The 19402-nt window shown below is 39.1% G+C and overlaps 1 protein-coding gene across 5 annotated transcripts in view; it reads right to left on the reverse strand.

The window, feature by feature from the left end:
- Positions 1-19402, reverse strand: part of atp8a1 (ATPase phospholipid transporting 8A1) — a 96343-nt gene that overhangs the window by 69023 nt on the left and 7918 nt on the right. For 3 of the 5 annotated variants that reach the window (XM_088295009.1, XM_088295007.1, XM_088295011.1), the window contains exons 2-7: positions 14710-14824; positions 8048-8147; positions 6320-6418; positions 2689-2734; positions 2541-2581; positions 1236-1309 (exon numbers count right to left, since the gene is read on the reverse strand). In XM_088295009.1, the coding sequence (XP_088151135.1) occupies positions 1236-1309; positions 2541-2581; positions 2689-2734; positions 6320-6418; positions 8048-8147; positions 14710-14824 (475 nt within the window). Of the gene's footprint in view, positions 1-1235; positions 1310-1674; positions 1749-2540; positions 2582-2688; positions 2735-6319; positions 6419-8047; positions 8148-14709; positions 14825-19402 lie in introns of all 5 variants that reach the window. The other 2 variants (XM_088295010.1, XM_088295008.1) reach the window with 1 other exon arrangement.

Raw genomic sequence — 19402 nt, forward strand, 5'->3', positions numbered from 1 at the left:
GTTTCATGAAACAGTTGTAGTATTTTTGGACTCCTGTAGATGGCACTCTCTGTTCAACATTGGGCTGAAAGCATAACTTGCCATTTTTTAAGCCCTTTATTTAAACCAACAGTGCCATCTAGAGGACTCAAAAATACAACAGCTGGTACATGAAGCAATTTTGAAGCTTCATTTTCCTATCACTGGGGTTACGCCCTCAGCTGGTTGCCAGCCAATCGCAGGGCACCTATAGACTGAAATTTACCTCACTCAAATTCACACTAAAGGCTACTTTGAGTCAAATGGGAAAATTAAACAAAAAGTTAAAGGAATAACAATTATGTTGAGTTAAGAATTCCAATGATGGCCTTAACGCCATTGGTTGAATCATGACTCCCTTTTCGTCCTACTCATTGTCAACTATAAGGATTAATGTTTTTTTTTTTCCTTTTCCTTCTTAAGACTAATGTTTGCATTTTGGTGGTACAGTATGTAAATGGGCTGACTGATAAAACAACAAACAGAATTTGAAAATGTTGACTTTCCGATATATTTTACTTCAGCATTACTAGAACGGACAAAAGTACGGTGGTCCTAACGTGTTGAAAAAGCTCAATATGAGATTGGAGAGAGACCAAACTTAAATGTCCACAGGGTAAGTGGATATTGGCGTGCTCCAGGCACGACCAGCCCACACAACAATTCTGAGTATAGTAGACAATAGTGTTTGTCTCCGTTGCCAGAAAAAGTGACGCGTGCACCCCACCAAAAAAAAAAAAAAAAATTGCTTTTAGGCATCCTCAAAGCAAACCACATATTGACTGTTTTAACAAAGTGAAAAGACCAGCGTCTTTCTCAGATCAGCATTTTCAGTGATGAGAATGGTGTCATCAATTAAATAACTGTTTTTGTGTTTTGTTTTTCGCTGAAACAGTTGCAATTTAAGCAGATTTCTACAAAATATGAAGCACAAAAAATGACTTATAATTACTCTCGAAAGGCAGAACATTTTTAACTCTCATTCCAAGATACGGTACATATTCCATTCTTGGAATGTGCCATCATGCAAATATGGCAGGAAATGTTCACTTTGCCCGTCCATATAAGCCATGCAACATGCAACATCTGGAAGGCAATCACAAGCTCCTTCCTTTTTCCCCTCAAGCATGCAAACGAGCTTCTGAGACCAGCTTCTGAATGTCTGGCCCCGTCTTTGCAACAGCTGTTGCCTTGGTAACATCTCTGGTTTTCCTGACCTGGACGACAGTATGACGAGGTCAGCCGGGAGGTGATCGCCGTTGGCAGCTCTGACCACTTCCCCAACAGTCACCTGATGTTAGCGGTGGCGGGAAAGGAAAGAACGGAAAGACAAAGAGCAAACACATGAGAGGAGAAAGGTAACCGTTTGTCAGTCCTGAGGGTCCTTCATCTGATTTTAAAATAGGGGAGGAGCCTATCGAGAAAAATAGCATTGCTGCTGTCCCACCAAAAGAAATGATGGGTCTCAAGCTATACATCTTTGTTGTTAGGATGTGTGATTATTGAAATGTAGCCACAATTTAAAACAAGACATTACAGCTATTTCCATGTTGGTAAACCATCATTTCTTTAGGCTGAAGATAAAAGTTGAAAGGCAGCAAGGGCAGAGGATGGAGACAATCCCAAGTAGTAATTGTCAGAGTGGACTCTTGATACCTGCATGACAAAACCACAGCGTCTGCAGGCACGGATTCACGCTCATTTACTTTAATAACATCGCCCATTTCAACCTGCAAAAATAGACTGGTCAGTCATTGCGGTGCATACAATAGACGGAGGGACCGCGACCGTGAAATACAGTGATGAAAAGAAATACAGAGAATGGCACGATTCAAGATTTGAAAGGCACCACATTTTCTATTAAGCAAAAATGAAACTTAAACGCACTGTAATACTACAATGAAATGCAGCTACAGGCAAGGAGTAAAATCTAACATGGACAAGCCGTACTGTAAGAAAAAGGCACTAAATAATGTGGGGAACCAACCAGGAAATTAGCTGCTTTAACAATATGCATAAAGATGATGTAATAAGCATTAAAATATTCAAGGCACATAGTAATACAGTCATTTCTGTCCACAGTGGCCAGGAATATTCATGATGAACTCATAAACGTTTTATGTTCATGATTTTCTGCTACATAAGGAAATACACAAATAATGTATAAGTATTTCCAAATTGAAGAAAAAAAGAATTGCTCTGCTCCATGTAACATGTAACTGGTAATGTTTTATAATAAAGACCAAGGGTAATTATTTTTTGTAATAGCTTTTTGTTTCAGGGACAAATAAAACAACTGTATTGTGAATGTGCAGATTCTTTGCTTGACTTCGCCTTTGACACGAGTTGGAATGGAAATGTTGGCTTAATGAGATGCTTGAACCATTCATGGATCAGTGTGGGTATGCTGTGCATTGTGTGAACATGTGCACATGATCCCCAATCAATAGTAAAACCGGCGCACTAATAACAAACTATCTTGTTAGGAATGGCACATCTGAGTTAATATTATTATTGCATACCTTCTCCCAATGCACAATCTCCCAGGCGCCATTTCGTAACACTGTGTGACATGAACGGAAGGGACAGACAGAAAGAGGAAGTCAAAATGAATTGACATATTTAAACTGTTACCTGACAAAAAGAGCACCACCGCAATGTTTTCCGTACCTTGACATTCCTTTTTGTTGACAACACTGTCAGCATTGTGTCGTTTCTAGAATGAAAGAAGAAAATGGAATGATGATTATGCAAATCGAGTATTACAAGAAAAATCAGATTTGGTTGACGAGAGCATTAGAGTGAGTTTGTAAAGAAAACAGGTGAGTTAATGCAATGGCGTGATTCATGGCAGTCATTTAACAAATAATAACACGAACATTAATAATAACTGACATTTGGCAAAATTATACAACTTACAGTAACTAGGAAGGCATTTGTGAATCACTACCTTGCATAATGCTTAACATATACCGGTACACACAGCAGCCAATTACTTAGCTACCCCAATTTCATGAGCTTATAATGACGTGAAACACATGCTGTATTTGGTAGGAGGCAAAATCTGCGTCTTATTGTGGTTGTATTTTGCACTAATGTGGACTACATTGCATACTGAGTGTGAAATTGTTGCGCTCTGGCCGTATTCCTGCATCAGCAAAACTGCTACTTAGTAGGGAAGGAAAAGGTTTTTTTATTAAAAAAATAAATAAATAAAATTTCACTGAAATATTGTTAATGTAGTTGGCTCTATCATTGATAAAAATTTTACTGTCATGCCATCAGCGCCAACCAAGCCAGCAAGTTCTGCAGCTGCACCAAGCCTGCAGGCAAAAGGCCTTAACAGTTTCCAAAGCTACCCAACGTGGTTACATCATCTTGCCAAACTATTTCAAAGGCCCTCCTTCAATGTATCAACACACTATTGTATTTTCATTCTCTATCATCTATCAAGGACTTTTTACTCGCTGCAACTTTCAATCTTGAGAGGCATATTGCAAGTGAGGCTCCAGCAGAGTGAGTTACAAAACTTGTCAAACTGTTGAAGGGTCCAACAGAGTTAAAACATTTGCTTTCAGGATATTTTCCACACTCTACCTTGGTTAAAAAAAAACTATAGATTTGTAGAAAATTTTGAATTTGACCAAATTTGGACATAAGAGGTTTCTGCCCGACAGTTATGATATCTATACTCGCTCAAAATGATTGATGTTTCACAAAGCACAAAAAAAAAAAGAGTGTGAGGCGTTTGGGCGGAGTGTGGTTTGTTGCTTGTAAAAACAAAAAAACAACACCACATTTCAAAAATAGGTGGAGCATGCGTCAAAGCAGAGCCCATTTAATAATCGGTGCAGATCTGTATAAAGGAAGGTGTGGTTCAAAAAATTTATTTTGACAATGCGTTACAGTTCACTTATATTGTCAATTCAGCAGAGTGTTGAAAAGAGCATGTCGTGGTAACTACTAGGTACAGAAATAGAGTGAAACAGTATCTATCGCTCAATCAAGTCATTATTTCTATGACAAAAACCTCTAGGACAAGTCAAATAGGCATGCTTGGGATTGTTTGGGCCTGATGAAGGTGTTCTAGTTGGAAGACTTACTACTGGATGGTCACGTGTATGAGTGCAAATCAGCACTATTATTTGCCCTTGCGTCCCACTGGCCAAACAGTCATGCCATCAAGAGTGCTGATGTTTGAGGTCTTGTCAAGTGGCATCCAGCAACTGCAATGTGTGCTGGCCCTGATAAGAGAGGCGTGGACGTATCCTCTCACGACCCCTACAAGATGAAGTGTTTACATTCTTTTAGCTTGCTCTGATCTACTCCAGTGCTAATTCAATTAAAAGCTAATTGGTGCATTCCTGCGCACTCGCTTTTAAGGCTCCGGTCGAATCAAGTCGTGCATCTCGGCAACGCACTCTTGTGTGTAATGAAAAGGCGGGCAGTGTCACATGGATTCAACCTTTCGCCAGCTGCATGGAGACCAGGAAAAGTTTTCGGTGCGACGGAAAAGCTCATCCATCATCTCGTGTGCAAGAGCTGTCGGCTAATTTCATTCGACCATTTTTCTTGCTGCTCGCGACGCAAACCAGACATGTCAGATTAGACCCGCATTTATATCCCTTCCCCTTTTACTTGTCAGCGCTCTCAAATACCATGCTGCATTGAAGGCAAACAACAATGGAAACGGCAGTCCAGGAGAACCAGCATTTCCTGTATTTATTCTGTTGCTGTTGGCTAAGGTGAGGAAACAAATTTTATCCGAGATATGAGACGCAGTGGCAAAAAACAGCACTGCAGCAAAGTGGAGACTGCGGAATATAATACTGCAGTGTCGAGAGTTAAGGCAAAACAACTAATTGTTAGCATTACATCAAAACAACAAATTTGAGTCGTTAGTTTTGGGAATTAAATTGGGTTTCCCACATTTCTGGCATTATTACTGCAATATTTTTTGTCCTAAATTGGTGGATTATTTAAAGGATCACGCACATTTTGGTTGTATATCTGTCAAGATCTGGCTGTTGAGACTTCAGAAAATGATTAATGCAAAAACATTTTCGGTCCCTTAAAGGGGAAGTCAAGCCCAAAATTGGATAAACAAGAATATGTTCTCTGCGGCGCCACTTGCCGAAACACAATTAATATGGCGTTTGTGGAATATGAGTTATAATTGTTAGTATGAGTTAATATGAGCAGAAAATCCAGTCGTTTTTGGACCCGTTCTTTGCAGCCATTTTGCCACTTTCTGTGGACTGAAAACGACATCTCAGTGGCTCAGTGCTCAGTTAACGACTAACCAAGGCTCCGTTTCAGAAAACAGGTGAGTCGTGATTGGTCATCACCTGAGCCCTGAGCAATTGTGATGTCATTTTCAATTGACAGAAAGTGACAAAATGGGGTTTACTTCCTCTTTAACGCTTGCAACAATGAAGATATAAATTACAGGTTAAACATTTGACTGTTTTACAATACTATGTCCTATAGTATTTGCTTATCTTTATTTTTTCAATTTAAATTGTTTTTTAAGCTGATTTTTCTGTAAAGTCAAATATTTTAAAAGGTTTAATACCAGTTAAATAGGCTGCCAAATTAATTACATTCGGTGGGGCCCTACTTATCAGACAGTTGCCTTTCACCGGGCAACAAACATAACAAACAGGTTGCTGTCGTGGCTCAGCGTTGCAGCCCCATCAGGTAAACTTGTGAGGTGTGAACAGACAATGGAAGAGATGTGAGCGTGGGTGACCTTTATCTCCAAAGACGGGAATCAAGAACACACTCCATTGCCATGCTTTTCCCCACACAACATACCAGGAGAAGGGTGGGGAAAAAGTGGTGCACTCGGGTCTTCACAACGAGATCGAATCGGACAGTATAGAGTGGCTGTCCACTGGGACTTGCAGACAGGATTACGTAGCGGCACCACTGCAATACAGTCTGACGCATTGAGTTCACACTTGACCAGAAATCAGATATTGTGAATGAAACGCTATATTAATATTTGATATATGCTAAAGGGCAAACAGCTGTTTAATTTGGTGTGTTCTAACCGCCTTGGTGCATACAGTGTATAGGTTAATTAATTCTATGGTGACCCAGGCAGGCACAGCTGTTACATGAAATGAGCGTGTGCTTGCATATGTACACAGTATACGTGTGCTAGCGTAAGTTTACATGCGTCCTACCAGGATCATGTGACTATTAATGCTTCCAGGAAAGAATGTCTCGCAGTAGACAATGTATTGCAGACTAGGTACTTTTGAAATACAGTACAAGTATTTGAAGTTGTTCTTACCAGATCCTCAATGACCTCCTTGACAGCAGCCACAACCAGAATAAAAAGCAGTGGCACCAGTGTTGTCCAGCGACCGGTCGGAGAAACATCTGGGATTTGCTGAGAGGTGCGGAAAAAAAAATTGAGACAACATAAGTGATGACAAAGTGTATTTTCATACAAAATAAGAGCGCCAAAAGACAGTGGAAGAAGAAGAAGAAGACCAAGAAGAACTTTAATCTTGAAAACTAATGTGCGGAGTAACTCTGCTGTCACTCCAAGCATGCAGCGTCTGCCATAACAAGGATTTACTATATACAAAGGCGCAAGAAACGAACAGGATTCAACCTTGGCTCACTATGAGCGTGTGTATCGAGAGCTGCAGCATACTTTCCTTCCATTAATTTCCAAACACAGTCTATGTTATAAAGCAATCAGCAGTTCGGGCTGTAACACTTTTCTTTCCTTGTACTTACTGCCTGGCGCATTGGGCTCCAGCACTCCTTTTATAGGACACTTTGAATAACTAAGTGGTACATCTGACAACTATCTGCGTTTCCGAATGGCTGGAGAGAAGCAGTCAATGCTTGGAATGTACTTCCTAACATACCCACGATTAGGGGGCCGGGATTTTGGAGGCGCGTCCAAGCGTTACTTTTCTTGATGTCGGTTTTTGAAAAATAAATTTCCCCCCAAAATGCGACTAAGTGACTTTTATATGTTTATGTTTATGTATATATATATATATATATATATATATATATATATATATATATATATATATATATATATATATATATATATATATATATATATATATATATATATATATATATACACATATATTTATTGTGTCCATTTGTACTGTAGTTTTCAAGGTGATTGAAAAAACCTGGAACTGCAAAAAAAACTGAAGCACCTGTCTGGAGACAGTATAGTTCCATCCTCATGTAAGAACCAAACATAATGATTCTATTTTGGGGTTCCCACATTCAATAATGAAATGTCAGCCGAGCGGGGATACACGGATTTGCTGCTATGAACATGACGTTTCTCATCCTCAGAGGTGGTTTTTTGTTCAAGGTTGCACCATCGAGCGGTCAACTAATGAAGATGCACCGGCTGCTTTTCAAAGCAGCGACTTCAAGGTCACAGAATGGAGCCTCTTAACGGGAAACACTGTCTGTGGGAATCAAAGTGAAGAATCCTCCCTCTTGTGCTTTTATCTCTGAGACGGATGAATTTGCGCTACTTTGTATCTCATTTCAATGACTGATGCTGGAGAAAAACATCAATACTAACGAGTGTGGCTAGCAAAGAAAAAAAAAAAAAACACCCTCCCAACTGAAATAGATAGTATAGTAACATAGCCAATTGAGACTATTCTGGATATTATAGCCCAATGCATTTTCAATGTAATACAACATAAATATTGTTGAGCCAGGAAAGAAATTGAGTTTCCATTTAGCTGAACATCGTATTACATACATTATTCATAACCAAGGCAGCTTAATGTTGATGTGTGTGTCTGCGTGTGCATGTGCGTGCGTGTCTTTACGAGTGTATTTTTACAGACAGGACCTTTGCAAATGGTGTCTAGGTCAACGCAAACAGTCCACCACTTGCATACTAATGGAAACAAATTGAAGCTGATAAGATATTTGAACAAAATTGAAAGTTTGCACGTTACAATGGTAACTAAGTGTCTCATGCAACATTGTGTTCCTTCGTGTGGATTGAAAATTTTACCTGTAAGAGTGCAATGAAGAGGAAAAAAGCATTGGCCGCCCTCCTGAATTGCGAGTAGAGGAACCTCGGGAGGAAGGTGAGGAAATTGTATTTGGCCGTACTGTAAGGAGAGAGAAACAATGTCAAATATTATTTTTTTCAAGTTTATTTTCGAAACCTAAAAGGTCAATAGCATTTTAAAAATATCACACCGAACCAAGTAAATATAGTGATACATTGATTTACACATTTAACTCATTCCATTGCTGAGCTCAGAATTAAATGACATTTGTTGTCATTATCTAATATTTGTGCATTTAAACATTCCACAAATTCCAGCAGGCAACAGAAACAGTCAGTGCTTTCGTCAGTCAGGGTACTGGAATTTAGTAGTAGTAGTCCACTAAAGTTCACCATCAAAGTGTGTCAAAAGTATCTAAGTGAATGCTTATTAAGGTTTGCATTTTCAAAAACTCGTCTTTCAGAAATCTGTAAAAATTATACAATCAGGCTCAATGTGAATAATATTAACAGTAGTAGTAGTTGTAAAGTTTAGTTCGATTACCATTTCTATCTACAATTTTGCAAACACCATTAGCAAACTTTATTTGTAACTAGGGGTGGGCAAGTATCGAAGCCAAGAGTTGTTATCCGGCAGATAGCGGCCTGATTTGAAGGTATTGGGTATTCATGAAGGATGCTGATCCCAGTCACTGATACTTAAACAAAAAAAAAAAGAAAAAAAATAAATCTGACAGTCAGTAATTAGGGTGCTACACTGCGACCAATTGACACATCAGCGAATAAATCATATGTCAGAAAGACAATATGCTCAGAATTATCTGTCATTATGGTCATTGAAAGAACTTCTCGTGCTATTGGTACTTGGTATCGGTGATTACACAAGAGTGAATACTCATATTGGTATCAGTCTAAAAAAGTGCATTCAAACATCCATATTTGTAACCTCTGGTTCATAATTCTCTAGTTTAATAACATGAATTCCAATTATATTTAATAATATCAATTATTCACGTACTAACATTTTGACAGTTGTTTTGAGCGGTGTAACAAAAAAACGATTTGAATCGGAAAATCATTTTTGATTTGATTCCTTTCATCTCATGTATCAAGATGTGTATCCAATCTTCATTTATGGGAGATGCATACCGATAATAAATTTGTATAAATCAGTTTGATGCGGCCGATTTGTTGTTTTGTAACTTGAACAGTTTGGGCTTTGAATTAATAAACATGACATAAGCCACAGCCATACCATTGGAAATTGACACAAACCCACAGAGTCAAACCAAATAAAATCATTCTGCTTAAAAAAGGAATCGTTCTTGAATCATTTGTACCATATGTATCTAGATATGCATCAAATCCTCCTTTATTGGAGAGATGCACACCCCTCGTTGTGTTACATTAGAGGAAATGACCAAGGCGTAAACCAATATCAATCATTAATTTAAAAGCAACTTAGTTCAAGTAAATATTTTAACTTTTATGGACATGGATTTGTTATATTTTATGAATAAGCACCATCAAAATAATATATCCTAACCATAATTCCATCACTGCAAATAAAGTATTTACTGTGGCTAAATATAGCACCGTCTCATCTGTTTTGTAGAAAAACCTTTTTGACGCACACGATTTTTTTTGCAGTGCTCATTAATTTCATTATAAGTTCTTGTGTGATCCCGTTAACCCAGATTAGATATGAAAATGAAATTGACCTTTGCGAAGCATCAGTCATCATGAAAGTGATTGTCGCCATTCCATAGTTTTTGCCAACTCAGGATGTGTCAGCAGCTACAGCGTATTACAGTTCACCAGAGCAACAGCAAACAAAGTCATTCATTGTTTATGTTGTGTCGTGTCACTGTAATGAACATGAGTGGGTGGATGTGGATACATTACTCTGTGAAATAAAACAGTTTTCTGTGCCAAAAACACACTTTCATTGGAAAGTGCGACCAAAACGAATAAAAAAATGGATTTCTTTTACTAAATGAGGCGAGAAAAGCTATTTAGAAATCCACATTTCATTTGAGCGCTCGCTAGCTGACTCTTCATAAAATGCATTCTCATCGCCTCCAAGGTAATAAATGTTTTGGATCAATTACTCTGATTGGGTCTTCACTCATAAAAAGCCTTTTCGGCACTTTCAGGAAGAACTTTTTCCACATCTCGTGTCCCAACGCTGATGCCAAGTGTACTTTGAATTATGGAGATATTAGCTTTTCATTCAACTTTTCAGTATTAATTTGAGAAAAATACACTTTATGGGAGGATTAAAAATGGGTGTGAAATAAGAGAAAAGTGCGTGTGGATTTTTGAGAGGTGGTTGGCAATGATCACCCCATTCAGTGACTTGACGGAGACTCCCCATGCTTTGCTTTTTCAGTCATATAAGATGGAAACAGTTAAGTATAACTAAAAACACAACACATACTGAAGTGGGACAGCTAGGCGCCGGGTGGACAGATTAATACCTGGAAACGTATATTTTGGCTGTGAAAGCTCATGTGATACAACATGGCATTTTTGATTGGCTGTTACCTTTGCAACGCCAATTCATATTTTGAATGTCAGCAAACCAGTGGCTGACAGACTGCCACTCATCAAAAATAGATGAAGAACACCACAATGTAATGTTTTGCACTCAGGGTCTATAAAGCAGACGTGAGCGAGAGGGGGTGGGGCAGAACGAAAGCAGCAAAGAGCCAAGCGTTTCTCAAACAGCAGTGCAGTGCTATCCAGTGCGAGTGGCACACAATAGTCTGATAGAGAGCCTTGTCAAAAGTAAGGAGGGGTCAAGAAAAGTTCATAGTGGTTCAGCTTTGTCTCACTCAGCAAAGTCTAATTGGTTTTTAGTGGACATATGATTGGTGTCCACAGATTGTCTTTTTTTAATACAACTAAAGGTTTTGTTAGTCCTTTTCTGTCGCTCAAGGTACAATATATACCCTAGATCAAATTACTGAACCCAAGGAAACTGAGTTTTCTTGGTACAAAGGGGTACAGGCATGATCCCAAGCTGCAAAAATCAAGTGTAAAGGGGTAAAAACAAACAAAGCCTGTGTGAATACAAACTGAATGATACAACACTCTTTCCTCAACAGGCATTCTTATTGTTCTCTGGAGATTATTATTAGGGGAAGGTCAGATCCCCCATTTTCATCCTTTTTAGTAGCAAGCTGAAGAAGGAAGAGGCATTAGACTACAGTTTGCATGTCTAATTGTACGTGCGTGTATCATTTATCCTCCAAGTGTTCAAATACACAGTGTGCTCAGCCAATCAATATTTTACAGTAACCCTCCAAGCACTTCTGCTTTGACTCATGCTTATATGAGCTTCCTTTTTTGTTCAGAATATGAATTACAAATGTATTATTTTTGAAATTCAACATTTGTGCATTTATGTGCACTGTGTGGTCTGTCAAATGTTTACTACAAAGAGCACACGGCATCATCGTGTATTGATCTGTTTGTTTTAATTAGCAAGTATCTCAGTGTTCCCAAGAGACAAATATACGATAGATGATTGACTCAGGGCAATGTAGGTTGGGACTTTTTCACCATCTTCAACACTGATAAGAAAACAAAACAAAACAAACAAACAAAAAAATCACTGAGGAGAAAAATACTTGGATTTGCATTAAAAGCAAGTGTGTTTTGAAGAACATGAGAAGATCAGATGAAAGAAGTTATGTGTTATTATATTTAAAGACACTAGCATGACAATATGCCATCATTTACTGTGGTTGATGATTTCTTTTTACATGTGACGTCCGAACATTAAAAATGAGAGTGACTGTGCCTTTTTCATTTCTCAATTAATTTAAGACTATGTTTTACTGTTATTGAAACTTATTTGAATTTTTTTAAGGTTACAGTACTTAAAAAATGCCAGAAATCCAAATTAACTAAGGGTTCAATTTAAATTTAGTAGGGTTCTTGCTTTGATCTACTGTAAAGATTGGTTGAAAAACTAACTGGTCCGGTGACCTTTTGCTTCACCATATTGTACGATACTTAAGAGAATGAATCCCTGCAAAAAGGACATGTAAGCCTGACAGCACTAATGCATAACGACTGGTCGAGTCCTCCCTCGAGGTAGCATAGAAATGGTGGGTGGCAAATCTGATTGAAGTTTTAGCCTTTAAGCCTCGGCTTTATCATTCTTATCTTCCAATACAACCCTCATCTTGCCTAAAAAAAAAAAAAAAAAAAGAAATCACACACACAGTCGCTACTTGGTTCTTTTTCACTCAGTTTGACTCTTTGTTTGATCTGACGAGGCAGCACTGTGGCCCAATCTCTCATTACTGTCCAGCTAACTTCCTCTTCTGACGTGGAAAAAGAAGCTGGAACTTTGAGCGCGCTAACTAATGGAGGATTATTTCCTGGCAATGTCCAAAAGGACTGAGGCGATGTCAGGAAGGCACTTTCTTTCCTCGTCCGATAGATTACAACCGAAGCCTGAACTGTTTCATGTTTAATCTTTAATCAACCTTTCCTACCCAACATGACTGCTCAATGTAGTTTGAAAAATTGTAACATTTAGCTAATGTTTACACACACAAAAATTCCATGAATAGTACATTTATCATTTTTATAACTACAACCGGCCTTGAACTGTTGCCATCATGTTCAATGAATGAGATTATCATTAATTTTCCTAAAAGTACAAAGACAAGTACCATGAAACAAAAAAAATAAAAACTAGTCCACTAACATTACTTTGGAATTTGTTACACTTAATTAGTGTATAGTAATGAATTAAATGTAGTGCTTATTTTGTGCTGACCAGCAAAAAAACAACTATTTTAATCACGATGCTTATCACAGTAGTTCTCCTGACACAACAATGAAAAAAGGAACAATGCTGTCTAACCCCATTAAGATGCTCATTAAACTGGAATATGACAAGTTTTCACCAACTCTCAACAGTTTATCTATCCATCCATTATCTAAGCCGCTTATCCACACGAGTGACGCGGGGGTGCTGAAGCCTATCCTAGCAGTCTTCAAGCAGTAGGCAGAGTACACCCTGAACTGGCTGCCAGCCAATCGCAGAACAACCATCCGTTCTCACATTCAGACCGAGGGACAATTCAGAGCGTTCAAATCAACCCACCATCCATTTCTTTAGAATGTGGGAGGAAACTGGAGTACCCGGAGAAAACCCACGGAGGCACAGGGAGATCATGCAAACACCGCACAGGAAGGCCGGAGCTGGGACCAAAACCTGCACCTCTTGCACTGTGAGGCCAACGTGCTAACTAGTCGTCCACCGTGCCTCCCTCTCTACAGTAAATGCTATTTGTGTGATGTGCTCATTTTAAAATATACTGAATACTGTAGACAGCAAAAATAAAAACTGAAAAATGTTAAACTTCTTTTTAGAAAAAGGAACTAATGCCTCAACTGTTACATATAATAAATAGACACCCATTACTAGCGTGAAATAGTGAAACAAAAAGGAATGGAAGGAAAGCTACAATCAACTTTTGAAATCATGCGTTAACAGCGCTTTCCAGAATGGAATACTTTGACTGTTATCTGTTTATTTTTTTGTTTTATTATTTATACAAAGGCACCTGGGAAAAAAAAAATCAACCTATACAATTAGAGTGAAAGAACCATTCGGAATCCCACAAAAGAGGACAACACGTCATCACATGAAGTCTCTTAGCGGCTATTAGGAGTGAAAATTCTGTTCCCGCATGATGAGAGGGGATCGTTGTCCACCTGATCCAAGGTAAACACAGCTGCACGCACAGACTTTCTGACACCGACAAGCTGGTCGTACCAGTACATTTTTCGGTGCTCTAAATCAGTTTGGAATGCATTTGCTCATGTGCCAACAAATGCAGACTCAAATGTTACACTTATTTAAAATGGAATGACAAGAAGTCATTCGTCTGAACCCGTGATGTGGGAAATATGTGGTTAATATACTGCAGATGATCCAGGTCATGTGTTTAATGTCCATGTTTTGTTCTTCGCGGTCCCTTTTGTGTATTACATTTCATGGACCCATGACACCAACACCTAAACTGTTCAGTTCAAATCTGTGTGTGTGGCTACGTGCGTGTGCGCGTACACGCAAAACTCGCGTAGCCAGAATGCCAACTGTAATATTCCTTGACAGAAGATGGCCTGACCTGACACGCTTGACCTTTAATGCTAAAAGCAGCGCAATCCTAAGAGAGGAAGAGACAGTCACACTGGAAAAATGCTGACTTCATGGAGTTGAATCTTGATTTGTTCTTATCCAAGAAAAAAAACACCTATTAAATAAAATATCAAAAGCACGTTTCAGCCATCTAGTCATGGTTATGCCTACTTTACATTTGGCAATGAAGTCAACGGTTTGTCCATAGCGCTGTGGGTCAGTTTAGGGTTAAAGGCAATAATGGGTTTTACATTTGATTAAATGCAGCTATAAAATGTGGAGCATAGTAACTGTATTGCACTGACTAGAAATCAATTACAAATCACACAAACTAATGAGCCTACTGTATCAGCAGACGAAGGCAAAAAAAGAAAAACAAGCTGAGCTATTCATAGAGGATGTGTAAATGCTCCCCTTTTAATCTGTCAACTAAAAACTACAGTACATGCAGGAGGCAACATACAAATACTGTTACACATAGAAAGATTCTTACCTGACCCTGTTGTTGCAAAACTTTGTAAACTGTGGCTGGTTAAGGTAAATTAATCGGGCATCTTCTTGGTCCGCTAAGGATGTCTTTTCTGAAGCATCCTCTGTCTTCTCATAACCTGACAGATGAAAGAACATAACAGCCTCTGTAAGGAATGTGTTGAGGTAAGAGGTAAAAGAGTCGAAAAGAAGACACAGACAAAAATGAATAAACTATCCTGCTTGTATTACTCAACATGATGAAACTAAGTCCATGATGTTTGTGTTGCGCATTAAATGGAGGTATAATCATCACTGATTGTAACTGTTACGGCAGAAAACAGCGCAAAAATGGGTCAAATTGACCCAAGTAGAGGATTGTTCCATTTTTGACCCAAATAACCTAATTGTTTTTAGAGTGCAAATATTTCTTCGGGAAGAGTTGAAAACATTTCTATGAAATACTGTGCATGATGACACAGTTTTCAGTTCTATTTCTGAGTCTAAGGCAAGCCCAAAATAGTCACAATAGATTAAGTTCCATGAACGTTTTGTTGTCTCCGTCTCCCTGGCACTGTATATGCTGGTGGTGTTGGGTTTTGCGAGGACAAGGACAGGCATAGCTTGAATGAGTACTCAAAGACACGTGCACCCAAGTTTAAAATGGAAAGAGAGAACCTTGCGACTGTTGTCACTCTTCCTTACCGCTTGCACTTTCTCCCTGGTGTTACACAAACCTGGAATCTTACTTTACACCTCTTGTTATTTTAATGATCCTCTTGGCTACGCTGAGTGGATTACCAAGGAGTGACAAGCAAGCGCTCCTTCCCACCATCCTCCCCACTTGCCTCACAATGTGCTCCAGGGCTAAAAATAACTCGCACCCCTGTAGTCATTTCGGTCACCAGGGGAAACACGGGTCGGCTATCCAGCGCCATTACGCAAGAGCCCACCCAGACGTCAAAGCGGCGCAGGTGATTTATTGGATTAGTGAGGTGGTGACGAAAGACCGTGTGAGGATTCAGACGCTAATACAGGGGGAGCATGAAGAGTGCCGTCCTGTGTTTTAGAAAAGAAATGTGCTGTGGGCATGCAATCATAAGTGGGATGCACCACTTGTCGCCAAATGTCATTCATTATTAATCCATCAGGGTAGGACATTTTGCCCTTTTTTTGCCCACATTTGAAGGTATCTTTGGTTAACAACAATTCTAAAAGTTAGCGTATGGATATAATATGCAGTTTGCTATTGTATGACCCAAAATACATGTGATCATCATCCGCATATAGGATGGACATTACACAAACTTTCCTTGGTCAAGCATGAACAATAAATCAGTCCAATTAAAGTCAGTTTACAATTAAACATTAATGACGGATACACCAAATGGATGAGCATGCCCAGACCTTGTGTGGCTCTGGAATCTGAAACTGGATTTCAAGGAAATTTGCTGCCACGTAAGAAATCCATGCACACCACTCTGCAATAATCCACCGGTAATTGGAACAGTAAGACAACGGTGCCGCCAGCGCATTAATTCACTCAACCATACCGCGACCAGCTCTTGGGTGACAAGCATGAGTTTTTGCATTAATTCTGTGAGTGAGTGCCTGAGTGCAACTTACACAACGTCAATAATCATAGATTTGAGGTCAAAGAGGCTGAAGTGAAGTTTGGGTGATCAAGGAATTAGTGTCCACAAAGACGTATGAAATGAGCGAGCTGGCACGGCGTCTGAGAGCAGCGAGAGGCTTTAGTAGGAAAGCTCGCCAAGGCTGTGATTGATGTTGTGTCTGTGTGTTGTGAATGAGCCGATGCTCCGTAGTGCGTGTTCGCCTGCCAGGTACTGCAATGCACCAGTTGAGGCTGCCATTGCTGCTGCTTAACGCCTTCTACACTCTCAATATTGTTGTTTTCACACTTGGGGGTTTGTCACATTATATAAAACCATATACTTGTGCACTCTGTGCGAATGGAACGATGCATAGAGTACAACTTTTTACCGTCACTAAGAAGCATTAGTGTAACAAGTATGGGGATGAATTTGGAGTTCTCTGCATCAACGTCCATTTTCTATAGAGCTTGTTGCGTTCACGATCACAGCAGATGCCTATCCGATGACAAATGATGGACTACATTCTGGTCACCAGTCAATCACATGATAATTTTGAACGGGGCACTGAGTGGGAGTTGGTCCCATTATAGATGAACAAAAACCACTAAAGTACCGGAAATCATGCCTCCAGACTCTTAATGGAGTTGGCTAAACCAGCAATCTTCCAAGAGATTAAAAATCTATTGCAAGCGCTACTACAGTAAAACAGCAAAAAAATAAAAACATTTTTAAAAAAAAATGCAGAAAGAAAAAATAGCTAAACTGCCCAAGAGAGGATCTGCTTTGTCTCAACACTTCGCGATTCCCGGCATCCACTTCCTGGTCCAACTCGTTTTCCAAAGTGTATTTAGTGCCATCAAAAGACCATACGGTGCTGCGTCGTTCACATCAAAAGTGGAATCTCACTGGATAGACTAATTTCACAGTATTGGCTGGAAACAATATGGCTTCATTCTTTCAGGATTAACGCTAGAGATGCTGTGTGTTTACATCATTATGCAGACTAATCCAACGTTTACACACGTGGCAGTTATCTAGTGACGTGTTTAATGAACTTGGCGGCCAGCTATATTATTTTTAAGTCCTTTTTAAATGCATCAAATTTAAATGAAAAATAATGAAGCTATCAAATGCTCGACAGAATATTAACTTTTCATATGTGAAGTATCCCTTTAACTTTAAGTAACACCATCAAATGTAATTTTTTATAATTATAATTTTGAATAGTGTACTTTGGCTGTAGCATCTGCCAAATCAATTAAACTGATTATTTTTTTCCACTCTATTATTATCATACAAACAATAATTTATTTTTTGCAATAATTTAGTTTTTACAAAAATAATATTTTGGGTGATTTATGCATGTTGGACTTTGAAAGTTGCAGATGTGTTTTTGTTTGGTATTTTTTTGTATTTTGCAATTGGCTGGCAACCAGTTCAGGGTGTCCCCCCGCCTACTGCCCGAAGATAGCTGGGATAGGCTCCAGCAGCGGTATAGATAATGGATGGATGGATGTATTTAAAAACTAAATCAAAATTAAAGTGAATGTTTAACTGTTCAAGCTTTCATGGTTTTTAAATTAGATTTTTATAGGGTTGGTCTTGTCACGATACAGAAGTCCCTCCTTAACAATTGTGCCATGTTTTTATCATTCAATAAAAGTAATACAGTACAAGTTACAACATGTGAAGGCACATAAACCAATACACAACGCAGTTTTTTGTTGCCAAGCGTGATAAAATGTGCATGGCTCAATCGGTTGAAGTGTGGGTGTCATTTTGTTCTCAACGGTCCATTGCAATTGGGTTTAACCGCATCACACGTGGCAGGCCTTAGGGGAAGCACTGTAAGACTCTTAAAAGCAGTTCAGAGCTGTGTCGTAAGACCAGCCAGTTCTCTTGTTCTTCTACATCTACTCTTCACACATCAGTTAAAAGCAATAGTTTAAAAAGGTCCTGTGCTTAAAATAGCCTTGCGTCAGTATCCAAAGCATGAGAAGGGATTTCTGGAGGGGTAGAATCTTCCTCTGTGAATAACCACAGCGTTTCCTTGGATCCCAATCAGTGTGGATAACGTGCTAAGCCACAAAGGTCAGAGTGCAGGCTACCTTTTTTGTCGCCTAACTGCAAGTTGTACCTTTTTTCCAGTTCTAATTAGATTAGTGGCAGTTCTCCAACATCTCATCAATAAGGAGACAGGCCTTCCCGCAGAATGAAAAACCAAACAAGTCTTGGTGTGACTTAGAAAGCAAGAGGAAACAGTACTGGAGGGGAAGCCTCTGGAGGAAGGGTCAATGCCAGCCAGTGTCGTAATAGATTTGCACGCAGGCCATATGTGAGGATTATTGCTTGTGTCAGCCAACAGACAACAGTGAGGAACTCGAGTCTCAAGGGGCCACATATTTTGGAGAAGGTGCCCCGTGGGCCTTGCAAAGAACATATGTTGGTCTTCTCACTTGTCTGTTTTGTGAAATATCCAGAGGTTCTAAACACTCTCAAACGCCGTCTTAACTGCATAGGAAATTTTAATATACATCTCAAATGGTTGAGTTTCTTTTAAAGTAAGGAAATATTTTGAGGGATAATCCTTTCAATGTTGATGAATTTGTGACATGGAAGCTCAAACAGGTTAAAGAGCAAAACGTCCTCGATGAGATTTATGATATCTTGGGTGGTAATACGTTAGCTCAGGTCAAGCCGAAATGGTGGGGGTGGAAAATGATTGCAGTTATGGCCGTCAACACGGGCAAGATGAAATGCACACGATGGCATCCATGACAGGGACAATGATAAACTTATGGTCAACAATTAACGGTCACTGCTTGCGGTCAAAGTACAACATCCACAATATATGTCAAGAATATTGTCATATACTGATATAACGTGAAGCACAAGCTACTTTCGAATTGTAATTCAAATGTCCAATGAGATGCAGTTGACGACAACTTCTTAAACGTAAAGACGCCGCTTGAAAAAGAGAATCCATTTGAAGCAATACTGAATGTTGAGCCAGAGTCTAATCTATCTGACGTGACAGAGAACAGAAATGAATGACTGTGTGTGAATGAGACTGCTAGTCAATCAAATTTCGATAAGGGTGCT

This window comes from Idiotropiscis lumnitzeri, chromosome 4 (genome assembly GCF_059441095.1).
Source record: "Idiotropiscis lumnitzeri isolate Australia: NSW breed Sydney's pygmy pipehorse chromosome 4, RoL_Ilum_1.0, whole genome shotgun sequence".
NCBI lineage: Eukaryota > Metazoa > Chordata > Actinopteri > Syngnathiformes > Syngnathidae > Idiotropiscis > Idiotropiscis lumnitzeri.